The 12,606-nt window shown below is 36.0% G+C and overlaps 4 protein-coding genes across 5 annotated transcripts; 1 reads left to right on the top strand and 3 right to left on the bottom strand.

Annotated features, from left to right (window-relative positions):
* Window positions 1-337: 337 nt before the first annotated feature.
* Window positions 338-3,958, top strand: LOC121229456 (lysine histidine transporter-like 8). The gene is made up of 5 exons (XM_041113868.1): window positions 338-1,014; window positions 2,075-2,208; window positions 2,631-3,058; window positions 3,156-3,287; window positions 3,375-3,958. The coding sequence occupies exons 1-5, from the start codon at window positions 635-637 to the stop codon at window positions 3,858-3,860; spliced, it is 1,560 nt and encodes a 519-aa protein (XP_040969802.1). The 5' UTR covers window positions 338-634; the 3' UTR covers window positions 3,861-3,958.
* A 2,516-nt stretch (window positions 3,959-6,474) lies between these two features.
* LOC107887022 (dof zinc finger protein DOF3.4) lies at window positions 6,475-7,696 on the bottom strand. The gene has a single exon (XM_016811155.2). It carries the CDS (start codon window positions 7,474-7,476, stop codon window positions 6,745-6,747), a length of 732 nt encoding a protein of 243 aa, XP_016666644.1. The 5' UTR covers window positions 7,477-7,696; the 3' UTR covers window positions 6,475-6,744.
* A 1,408-nt stretch (window positions 7,697-9,104) lies between these two features.
* Window positions 9,105-11,161, bottom strand: LOC107887023 (ent-kaurene oxidase, chloroplastic-like). 2 transcript variants are annotated; one of them, XR_001680966.2, is made up of 4 exons: window positions 10,947-11,161; window positions 10,673-10,813; window positions 10,292-10,601; window positions 9,105-10,203 (listed from the first exon to the last, which is right to left on the bottom strand). XR_001680966.2 is itself a non-coding variant. In XM_016811157.2 (3 exons), the coding sequence occupies exons 1-3, from the start codon at window positions 11,103-11,105 to the stop codon at window positions 10,437-10,439; spliced, it is 465 nt and encodes a 154-aa protein (XP_016666646.1). In that variant the 5' UTR covers window positions 11,106-11,161; the 3' UTR covers window positions 9,105-10,436. The 2 variants fall into 2 exon arrangements, 1 of the variants encoding a protein (XP_016666646.1); XM_016811157.2 differs by having other exon boundaries at window positions 9,105-10,601.
* LOC107887795 (ent-kaurene oxidase, chloroplastic) lies at window positions 9,392-10,339 on the bottom strand. The gene is made up of 4 exons (XM_016812023.1): window positions 10,292-10,339; window positions 10,039-10,203; window positions 9,775-9,969; window positions 9,392-9,703 (listed from the first exon to the last, which is right to left on the bottom strand). The coding sequence occupies exons 1-4, from the start codon at window positions 10,337-10,339 to the stop codon at window positions 9,392-9,394; spliced, it is 720 nt and encodes a 239-aa protein (XP_016667512.1).
* Window positions 11,162-12,606: the final 1,445 nt, after the last annotated feature.

The raw sequence follows: 12,606 nt of genomic DNA, 5'->3' as shown, positions 1-12,606 counted from the left end.
AATTAAAAAAATGGTTGGCTACTAAATTACTTACTGCAATGTGTTGATGACAAGGGTTTGGATTTGTTAGTTAAACTAAAGAAAAGATTGACGACAAGAGAATTACGTCCATTAGTCTTAACACTCTTTTGCTTACAACTTCACGCCCAAGTGCAACGTTATTATCTCGGTCACCCGCCCCACATCGCGTGTAGCATTCCCGGCATACTCTATAACCGTAAAATCCGGGAACAAGAACATCGGACCCACCAAACCAATCACCCCTAAATACAGTCTCAATCTCTCTAAACCTGACTACTTTATCATCTAATGTTACTTACCCTCCGCCCATCAATCAAAATCATACCCGTCCACATCAAATCTGGTTTTAAAGATTGTAGACAATAGATTGAAAATGCATCGCCACCGTCAAATTTGGTTCTATTCTTTTGATCAACGGTTGTGATTCAAGATGTGCAAAATTTGATGCTACCAGCTCTTTTTTTTTTTAATTATTATCTTTTTTCTGTCCAGTTTCACGTACTGCAAAACCACTGGGAACAAATATAAAGGCGACCCAGAATGCTCCATTATTCCTTCTTTTCAGTTTCAGGTGCACAGTGAAACACAAGGCTTTCACTTTTTGCATTTTCAAATGATGGATGAGCGGCCTGAGACAGAGTTGATATCCATTCCAGCAACGCCGCGAGTGTCAACACCGGAGATACAAACGCCGTCGGGGCAGAGGTCGCCGAGGCCAGCCGGGCAGAAGTCGTCGACAGCATGGACTCCAACGTCGTTTATATCTCCCAGGTTTTTGAGTCCGATAGGGACTCCAATGAAGAAGGTTTTGATCAATATGAAAGGTTACTTGGAAGAAGTGGGTCATCTCACTAAGCTTAACCCTCAAGATGCTTGGCTTCCCATCACTGAATCACGCAATGGGAACGCTCATTACGCCGCGTTTCATAACCTGAATGCTGGGGTTGGGTTCCAAGCTTTGGTCTTGCCTGTTGCTTTTGCTTTTCTAGGCTGGTATGAATATTTCCCCCCACTAAAAACACTACCCTTTTGGACTTTTAAATTTTTTAGCACTAGCTTGCATGTTTAACGTTCATTTAGAAGTTGCATTTGCAAGCAATTTCTATTATTAATGTTAGAAGGAGAATATAGGAAAAGCAAACAGACTCCATGGCATAAAACAATGGTGTTCCTATTTGACTCTTTTTTTTTTTACTCAAAAAATAACAAAAAACTCTAGAATTATTGTTGATTACTAATGATTTTTTGTATCCATTTGCTAGTTTGAAGTTGTATTATGTTCAGCTACTGTTTCATTTTCTTGCAAGTTTATTTCCATTTTTACAGCTTTTATCACCTAGGAACATACTGCTATCCACGATATCACATTAATGTCTTTTGTCTCTTTAAGGTGACCACTGTCTTTTTTTTTTTTTTTTTTTTGGTGGAAGATACTCTGTTTCTGCCTGCCTAGACATGCAGTCATGGAATTGGACTAAAGTTGGTGTAGATGTGGTCCTTCCCATTTATCCTTATTACCCTCTTTTTTTACGCTAATATCAAAGATTTGAATTTAATAAAAGAAAGAAATGATCTCCTTGCAACAAGTCTTTGTATTTAGATTTATCACTAGTTGAATTACTGTAGAGAATAAGATATTCCGGGTCCACGTATTCTTTTTGGTTCTTTTTATGGGGGTTTCCTTTATCATTGATTATTATTATGATTTTTGCTTTTTCCCGGTCCAAGATTCCTGATACCCATTTCTCATGATTTTATACCGCATCATATAATCTGATAAGCATGTTGCAGAATAAACTATGTTCGCCTTTATGTTTTGAATTTATGAACGGGTGCTTTTATTTTTTATGCTCCCGGGAGCATTGACTTGAACCTAATTGACAAGATTAACCAAACTTTGGTTGAATTCTGAAGAAACTCAAAAGCTGTTCACATAACCCATGAATTTGTCATATACATTTGGCTTGGTCTTCCAGTACTCTAAATGCAACAACTATAAAAGCAAATAGAAGAAAATTTGAATACTGTTAACATGATGTGGTTGTTTGTGTAGGAGTTGGGGTATATTGTCGTTAACTATTGCCTACTGTTGGCAACTTTACACCTTATGGATTCTGGTTCAGTTGCATGAAGCTGTCCCAGGAAAGAGATACAATAGATATGTGGAGCTCGCACAAGCTGCTTTTGGTGAGAACAGAAGATCCCCTACACATTTAACCCTTGTCTGCTTGTTTAAACTCTCTATTTATAGCATGATAGAGGAGGAAGAAGAAGTTAACATGCATGATCATCGTTTGTCATGAATGGCTGTAGCTAGTGTTGCAACGTTGCAAGTTGAGTTTTCATGTCAAATGCTAAAGTTATGCAGCTGACTTTGAGCTTTACAAGTTACTTATTTTCTGTCGTTTTTGTAACATTTGGATACATAGGAAACTAAACGACTTGGAAGACCCTTTCAGCTCATGCATTCGTCTCAAGTCTCACAGATTACTTCAATACAACTAGAATTTTGTTATGTGACTTTTAGGAGAAAATTTTAAGTAAATCAACTTTATGCAACATGTAAACTTCAATACATGTAATATTACTCCTTTTTTTTTTCTTTGCAGGAGAAAGATTAGGTGTTTGGCTTGCTCTCTTCCCTACAGTTTATTTATCAGCGGGAACTGCGACAGCTTTGATTCTCATAGGAGGGGAGACCATGAAACTGTTCTTCCAGGTTGTCTGTGGTCCTCTCTGTTCATCAAATCCTCTGACGACGGTTGAGTGGTATCTGGTGTTCACGTCATTGTGCATTGTCCTGTCTCAGCTCCCCAATCTTAATTCAATTGCAGGGCTCTCTCTTGTAGGAGCCATCACAGCCATCACTTACTCCACTATGGTGTGGGTGCTCTCTGTTAGCCAACAAAGGCCACCCACAATCTCTTATGAACCTCTCTCACTGCCATCCTCTTCTGCAGCTCTCTTCTCAGTCATGAATGCACTTGGAATCGTAGCCTTCGCATTCAGAGGCCATAATTTAGTTTTAGAGATCCAGGTGTGCACACTGTTAAGCCAATATCTATGAGATTTCTTGGAAGCCGATGGTCATTCTTATTTTCCAAGGATGATAATTTTATGTGGCTTCTTTTCAGGCAACAATGCCATCAACATTCAAAAATCCAGCTCATGTGCCCATGTGGAGAGGAGCCAAGGTTGCTTATTTCTTCATTGCCATGTGCCTTTTCCCTGTTGCCATTGGAGGCTTTTGGGCTTACGGAAACCTTGTAAGTATCCTATCCTTTCTACATTGATGGATTAAATCGTCTGCAATGTCAATCTATTGCTTATTACACTTGTTTGTCTTTATTTAGATGCCTTCAGGAGGGATTCTGAATGCACTTTATGCATTTCACAGTCACAGCATTCCAAGGGGACTCCTTGCCCTCACTTTTCTTCTTGTGGTATTCAACTGTCTCAGCAGTTTCCAAATATATTCAATGCCGGCTTTCGACAGCTTTGAGGCTGGATATACTAGCCGTACGAATCGCCCTTGCTCGATCTGGGTTCGTTCTGGTTTTCGTGTTTTCTACGGATTTGTGTCCTTCTTCATAGGGGTGGCACTCCCATTCCTTTCAAGCCTTGCTGGACTGTTAGGAGGACTCACCCTTCCAGTTACATTTGCTTATCCTTGTTTCATGTGGGTTCTAATAAAAAGGCCTCCGAAATACAGCTTCAACTGGTACTTCAATTGGATCCTGGGTTGGTTGGGTGTTGCCTTCAGCCTGGCCTTCTCTATTGGTGGCATTTGGAGCATAGTGAACAATGGACTCAAGTTGAAGTTCTTCAAGCCCAATTAAGAAGAAAAAAAAAAAGACACTTCCTTATATATATAAAATCTATATATGTACTATTGTGATGCAAAGTTCAAATCGAATGATATATAGTTTCCTCCTGATTCCTTCTTCTACTCATTGCATTGTCTTCACATCTCTTCATCCTGTCTCAGACAATGAAATAGACTGTCCATAATGTTACAACTATTTGGAGCCTTATTTTGTAAAATTATGCATACAATAAACTCCACAAACTTGTTGAATCTAGGATTTGAGTTGGACATTATTAAAACATTGCAACTATCTTAGCTAACAAATACCTTAATTTGAAATGAAATTTCATGAATTAAGTTTGATGATTAACCATGACAAATATTGAACCTACCCTACTTCCACTCCAAACTTAAAACCTCACTAGCTTTCACCTGTACCACGCAATCAGTGATGGCATTGGATTGGTTTTCAGTCCCACCTCAAATGTCACTAGTTGATCTCGATGGAACCATATTATTAGTTTTTCAAAGGGTCCAAATGACAATGAAAGGAGAGCGGTACCCCTCCCTCTGAATTCATAATTGAGTGCTATTATTACCACTCTTAACGTGCAATTTCTTCTCCCTAAATTACTCTCCATGGCTGCTGTATGCTTTTTTTTTTTTTGTAAAATCTTGTCAGCTTAATTATAATAAACCAAGTGCTTAAACATTTGTCAAATGCCCATGGGTGATCAAATGAGCCACTGCAATTATCATGTTGACATCATGATGAAGCAAAATGGGGATTGTAATCAAAACACTGTATAACATCATGTATGGATAATGAATCCGTCAATTACGGGTGCGCATGCAGACATATAGTAACTAAAGTTTTCATTGTCCCTGTCCTTTTCTGCAGGGGAACTCATCTAACATAATAAACAAAAAGCAAGACAGAAATCACCAATGAAGCTACTTGGGTTAAAACACTTGGAATTGTCCTCATCAGTCCTCACTAATGGACAACCGGGAACATTCTACACATGCTGTAAGGTTATAAAAAGTGGGTGCATTTCAGTTTCTGATTTGGCAAAAGCTGCCGAGCATTTGACTTAGCACATTTCAGCTTCCAGTGGTATTCTTGGTTTTTATTAAAGTAGGTTTGAGTGGCGATGGAATTGGATGGTTCTTGGAAAGACAGGTCTTAGCTCCTTGCACTTTTCTGTTCATTTTTTTTTAGTTTTTAATTGCTTCACCCCCATTGTCTATATGGTACTAGAAAAGGGATGAATATGTCTCGTATATAAAAGTGGGTCTAACACCAATCCCCACATAGATGATGGAAAATGATGAATACACCTGACAAAGTTCCATTTTTTTAAACATTTAAAGAATGCACTTTGGTGCATATTACCAGGCTGCTGCCTTAATAACCAACCTCCCACTATCCCAGAGGAAATGATTTTAGGACATAATAATTGACCCCCCCCCCATCGTTATAATCATTGAATATCAATATCAATACTATATGTACTAATTTGTTTATAACTACAAATAATAAACGTCTTATTTAAAATAGCATAAATATCATAAGCTAGAAGGTTAAGCCTATGAATATAAACATAAGATAACTTAAAAAAAGAAGTAATATGTAATTTAATCCGCCTTAAAAAGGGTAAAAAAGAAGAAGAGAAAACCTGGAAACATGGTCAATATTCTATTGTGTTGGTGTTATGTCGAATCGAATAGCAGTTAAACAACTGTGGTAGTCAGAGGCCATTCTATTTATTCTCACATGCAAAGCATATTTGGTTTCTTAAATGTTAAAATCCAGTCAATTTACAACTTACGGTATGAATGATGAAGCTTCATCATATTATATTATGATGGGGTCGCGTATATGAGATGACTGGAATTGGAAGGGCCCAACTAGGCTTGGGGGAATGGTTACGTTTTCAGGTTTGAATTCAATAGCTTCCGAAATGGGAAGAGTTTTTGGAGAGGAATTTTGCCCTACTGATTAGTGATAGATGGGCATGTAGGGACATGAAAGCAACAGCTTTCACTACAGAGCAGATGTGAAGAAGATGCTTCTAAAACGGTCCCTTGGTTGGTGGAATGTCACTCAGGTAACAAGCAAATTTTCAAACCAGACAAAGGGGTTAATTAATAATTTCTTCTTCTAGGTGTCATTCTAAATTCCATGCCACTCCAGGTCCACCTGCTACCTGTTTTCCTTGTCTGGAATTAGTAATTTGAAAGCTCAAATGTTATGCCCCTATGGTTAATGTTAACCGTCCGTATCTGGTTCAAAAAGTGATCAAATCAAATAATAAGAATTTGGTTGCTTTTGAGAACGGTACAATTGGTAGTATAGCATGAGCGGATAATCAAAATGCTTGAAAATTTTGGCTAGATTAGAACCTATATCATGTTAAAGTGAAGAAGTAGTGGGTGACTAGTGGGAGCTGAAACCTGCAGACAATTCTTCGAGAACCGAAACTCAAATGCTCAGACTGTTCTCCTGCAGATCATTCAATGGAATATGGAAATCACACACATTCCAAGCGAAAAAAACAAAGAAGCTAGTGTTGAGATTTTATGCAAAAATAAAATAAAATCTATTCCTATAATGAAGAATATAGGAATCCATAACAAAACTCTGAAAGAAAAACTGTGGTTTATGCATTCATTTCTTCAAAGATTTACAGAGTCGTCAAAAAACGAAACCCTAAGAACATAGGAATCCACTACCCACCACAATAAGGCCACACTTTGATCAACAGTCTATTATCTACTCTATTATAATCGTTCCTCTCTATAAAAGCCACAACACCACTAACCAGCAAACTTTTCAATCGCGATGGCACAAAAACAAACAGTTAAAATCGACACCTTCGTTTTTTTACTCGAAATGGCTGAATCCTTTTTCCTCACTTCAAACCTTTCCCTGGTGCAGAAATTGCAAGCCCTGGCCAACCAAAGCATTCCCCATCACTTAATCCTCCGCCACCTTCAACATCGCTTGTTGCTTGCCATGTGTTACACCCCGAATTATTTCCACCTACGGCACCACCGGACCCACCACCACCACCTCCGCCACTAAAGCCACCAAGATAACCATTTCCAGGATAAGCCCAAACCCCATCAAACCCTGAACCAGCTCCAAATCCGTATCCACCAAGCGTCAAGTACCCTTCTCCCTGCGAGTTCAAGAACGAAGTGAAGCCTCCATTGACAGGAAGGTCCACGGTTTCATTCAAATTCACGTCGGCCAAACCCATTTCAGGTTTTATTCCGAGTCCAGGCATAACGGGGGCAGGGTTAACAACAGGAGCGGACTCAGCTTCATGCGTCAAGCTCGAGGAAGAAGAAACTGCAACGGAAGGAGAAGAGCCAGAAGAACAACGTGAGCGCTTGGAAGCCTTGCGGGTCCCGCCACCTACCGGCACGTTACGGAGAGTTCCTCCTTGAGTCCAGTAACGGCGGCATGCCTTGCAGAAGTAGCGAGGCTGAGAGAGGTTGTAGTTGTTGTAGTAGCAGAACTTGGTGTTGGTGGAGTCGCACCGAGGGCATGGAAGTGGCTCCGTCAGCTTAGGTGGTGGGTGGGACGCCATAGTTCCTGGAACTGCAACCTGACGCCTATCGCCGGAATCAGCAGGCATTGTTTTAAGGGGGTGTGGAGAGAAAAGAGATGAGTGAGAGAATGAAAGGGAAGGGAGAGATGTTTTTGGAAGTTATAAAAGAGAATATGGGAGGAGTTTTGTTAATGTTGGATTGGATATAAAAGCTAGAGCAGAGGAACTGAGAAACCTGAATATAATAATGGCTTTTTCGCTGCTATTTATATACCCTTCTACTTCTACATCCCCAATCTACCTTTTTCTTTTTCACTAAGTGCAACAATTTCCCAAGCAATTTTATTTCATAATTCCTCTGTTAAATTTTGAAACGCTGACGGTCAAGCTTTTACTATAATGTGGACTGTTGTGTTAGAAGAATATAAAATATTTTATTCTTTTAATTTTTTTTTAAAAAAATTTGTTAATGATATTTTCAATAATCTTGTTCCCATCTTCTATTTACTAATTCCAAGTTTTAAGTTATAATGTGTTGGATGAATATGTCACCTCATATTTTACACATTTATCACATCATTTAATGAACCAGATTTAATCATTTCTTTTAAGGATTCATGTAATTTTTAGCCTTCAATATGTTTGCTTTCATATCTACTTTTTCCTTTATTTTGAATTGTTTAAACATGTAATGATGTCATCTTTTAAAATTATATAATATCATTGTTTAGAATTTTAAAAGAACTATATTTTAAATTTAATTTTTATTTCAATTTTTTAAATTTTTAAATAATGATACGGGATAGTTTTATTATATGTAAATTGTGTTGTTTGTGATTCCAAAAAAAATAAAAATAGACAAAAAGAAATACAAATATGAAAATGGGTCTAAGTTAACAAATTAAAATTATATTCTAACTATTATAAAAATAATAATTTTACCTTTTTTAACATTAAAAAAAATAATATGAAAAAATAAAAAACGAAATGTAGTGGGGGCATTATAATACAAAAACGTAGAAATGTAAGAGAAGGGGATTATTTAATGTAGAATGTAGGAGGAGAGGTATAGTTAAAATACTAAAAGTGGATGGACAATATAATTTTGTCGGGCAGCGTGAGAAACAATTATTGGGATTGCCTGTTGGCCGGCTACTCTGAACTCTGCCCCTGTTAGCCGGATTTCTCGGTTCCCGAGATCTCTGCTCCTTTGATTTTGCTACTCTCCAATTTCTTTATTCGCATATGTTGGAGTTCTCAGTTTTCACCCTTTTGTATTTCTATATTTACATATTACAGTATCATTCTTTAATCCTAATGGTGTCTGTATTTCGTATGGTTTTGGCTTCTCTTCGCTGTGGGGACGCTGCTTCACCCTTTTTCCTTCGGGTAGGCGCATATCAAGAGACTGGGTTTGCCTGCCATGGACACCGCAGACAGGGTTCGAGAAGGCTATGACCGTTCAATAGGAGACGTGGCAGATAGAATGATGGTTACTGTTAATAGCCAAGCAGGCGTGCGGCTCCAATGTCTTGCACCAGTCTACCAAACAGGAACTCTGACTCGCATCTCTTGTCTCTTGTCAGTTTCGAGGTGCGTATACTTCAAATACGTTGGGCACGGCTTTTAGCTAAGGGGACCTGTTTTAGACTGCCCATGCCACAGTGTATGACCCTCACAAGAACCAAGGTACATTAACATTGACTTTCGCTGGTTGTGCATTAATTCATAAGTTGCATGAATATTGTAAGAAACGAATATTCGAGGTGAAGGTTAAGGGTGTGTTATACTTCACTTCTATTTGGGCCCAACGCTAATCCTCCACAAAGTAAACCAATGCAAGGATACTCCACTCATAGAATTTAGTCGCGGTCTCAAATATTGACAGGTAATTACTTAGTGGCCCAAAGGCATACATTAGTTCTTACTATAAGCTGATGCTTCATCGAAGCTTTATTTATTTATATTTTTTTTAAATTAAGAAAGCTGAAGGTATTCCCTCTTATTCTCTAGGTTTTAGCATTGCAAACAGTGGATGCAGCTTCTGAGATGTCAACCCCACTGTATCCACTTTCTCTTCTTCTCCATCATTCAATCTCCACTCAAATTCCTGCACCAACCTACCAATCGTTACACAAATCAGAAATATCGCCTGAAGAGAGCCTGCACATGCCCTTTTTCCAGCTCCAAAGGCCATCGTCTTGTATATATCCAAAGGGTCGTATTTCTCATCCATAAACCTCTCTGGATTCCACTCTTCTGGGTTGCCCCAGTGATTCTTGTCCATGTTACAGCCATAGATATTAACAGCAATCTGCTCAAAACATAGTGTCACTTTAATATGCTTCCTTTACAGTGACCATTTTAGGTAAAAGAAAAATCAACCTTACTTCCTGCTGGTATATAATACCCTCCTATTTGGGTATCTTCATGAACATGTCTTAAAGGAACCAATGGAGTCGGACTGTGCTTCCTCAGGGTTTCATGGAAAACAGCATCCAAGTATCGGAGTTGGGATAAATTTTCTTCCTTAACCTTGTTACAACCACAAACCTTTCTCATTTCATCATACAGACGATCCTGTTAAATTTGAAACAAGAAATTCAGAATCTTGTCTAAAAACAACAAAGGGAATTTAGTAATTAAAACAGCCTGTCGGGTTGGATCTTTAGCAAGCTGATACATGGCCCACTCTGTTGTGACCAAAGTAGTATCTGCTGATTCAGCGATTGTCTCCCAAACCAACATTGTTATTTGCTCCTTTGTAAGTGTCTTTGCTTCAGATAACAAGTAACTTAGATAACAATTCACTTCCTGTATTGATCCAGCCAACTTATTAGAAATGATAAATATCAAAAGAAAAGAAAAATTCCAACACTAAGCTAAGAAGAAAAAAGAGTACCTCCACCGAATCGATTCGTTTAATCTGTTCCTTGATAAGGGCATTCATGACTGTCATCATATTGAAAAGCTTTTGTTGGATACTCATTTCAATTCTCGCAGATATTTCGATTCCAGCAAATGATGACGTTATAGCTTCAATTCGATTAAACTTTGTTAGGAATCCATTTCAAGTAGGGGAAGAAATCTCGCCAATCTACCTCAATTATACCCGCCATCATGTCAATGACTAAGATTTTATACATCTCTTTTCTTGATAAAGTTGTACCAAGCTCCTCCACATAAATTGATTGCACATCTTCTCCCAAAGCCTGCAAATTCAAACAAATTTTGTCATCTATGAATTCCTTACTCCCCGTATCTTCCATTAGCACAAACTCACCTGCTTCATTGCCAATCCATAAAGTTCGGACTCGAATATTTCCCTGAAGTTAACAGGTCGGAGAGGATCTTCCTTGAGCAAAACATGAAATTGGCTTGATATGTTTTCAATCATGGTTTCTCTATGATGTCGATGTCGTCTCTAAGAATAAAACGAACAATACATGATGAACAAGGTAAAACCAAATGGAGTTGGTCAAAAGTTTGAAACGAGAATGGCACAGAAAACACAAACATAGAATATCATATAGTTCATAGACTCCTTGACAGCCAACCTGAGCATTTGAACCCAAAGTATTTCTCAGTAAAAATCGCTTGGCCATTTTGTGAAACTCGTTGTAATCACTTGTTGCAACCACGCTTTTATCAATGGTTAGAGTCTTCAAGGCGTTTGATAGATTCTTTGTTGAAATGGACGAAAACCTGGTTACCATGGCCTGCACAGTAAAAAAAGAAAGAAAGAATTTGACAAAAACCAAGATAATATCTTTAACTTAAATTTATTTTATATATTATCAATAATTGCCAAGGCCTAATATTTTTTTTTTGCTTGACCTAATTAAACTAAAATTAAATATTATGGAAGCATTACCTTTTGTCAACCAAAACTTATCTTATATAAACTTAATAATAATCTATTGCCTAATTAGAACTTAAATTAAATATTATTGAAGCATATCTCTTTGAAAACCAAAATTTATCTTACCATAACTATATATTTTTATATTTACTTAATAATAATTAATACTTAATCAAAACTTAAATATGAAATTTATCTTACAATAACTATATTATCTTAGATAGTCTTAATAATATTTAATGTCCAATTGATACTTAAATTTTAAGTTGTATGAGAGTTGATACTGACACATTAGAGTTGAAAAAATAAATAGAGTTAAGAAGAATTTAAACAAATATTATTTTATATTATTAAAAATATTCATAATTTATGTTAGAAAATATTTGTTACTAAATATTTATAAATTATAATCTATTCATTTATTATTAAAACATGAATCTAAATTATTTTCAATAAAACATTAAGGATAGTATTTAAAATTTAAAATTATTTTGCTAATTTTATTATTAAAATAAATTTATAATATTTAATATTTGTTCAAAATAATAAATTATATAAACTATATTAGTAATTTATTATATATGATTAATGATAAATTTTAAAATTTGTTATTAATACAATAATATTTTGCATATTTATATTAATTTTTATATAAAAAACATGTTATTGATAGCATAGTTTTTTTTTTCTTAATATCTTATGCCTTATAAAAGGGAAATTCATTTTTCATAAAATAAATATAAGAAAATGCACAAAATATTTTTATAAATCATTTGTCACAAAACAAATACACTCAATAAGTTTTGAGAATTTATTGAACTTAAAGGCCCAAAATTCTGCTAGGCTTAAAGGCCCAAAACCTTCAAGAGATCTCGATGCTAAGATACTGAAATATCGCAGTTTGATTATTGTAAATAAAATACTTTTTAAAGATGATTAAAATATTATAAATTATAATTAAAGTAAGTGCACATTGTAGATTAATACCATTCCATATCCCTTTTTGCTTTTCTTTTAGTTAATGAATTATGCATAAATATTCTTTTTAGTCCTTCAATTTAAAACCTAAATTGTTAAAAATTCAATTTAAATATAGATATCATAATATTTGAAATTATCTTTCTTCTCTCATTAAGCCATGATTTTATCTATACAACAACTTATGAGGTGCTGCTTATTTTTATTTTTTACTATAGATGAAGATGCAACCAATAACTTAAATGGGGAAGGAGTTTTCCAACGGAAAAACTTGAGAATAACATTGTTTGCGTTCTCTGTCCCATCAAAAAATAAAATTGCTATAATCTTATTATCAACTATATTATTTTAAATGGAAACTTTTGTGATATAATTTA

The sequence above is a fragment of the Gossypium hirsutum genome, chromosome A05 (assembly GCF_007990345.1).
Source record: "Gossypium hirsutum isolate 1008001.06 chromosome A05, Gossypium_hirsutum_v2.1, whole genome shotgun sequence".
NCBI classification, from domain to species: domain Eukaryota; kingdom Viridiplantae; phylum Streptophyta; class Magnoliopsida; order Malvales; family Malvaceae; genus Gossypium; species Gossypium hirsutum.
This window is presented reverse-complemented; position numbering and strand designations above follow the sequence as displayed.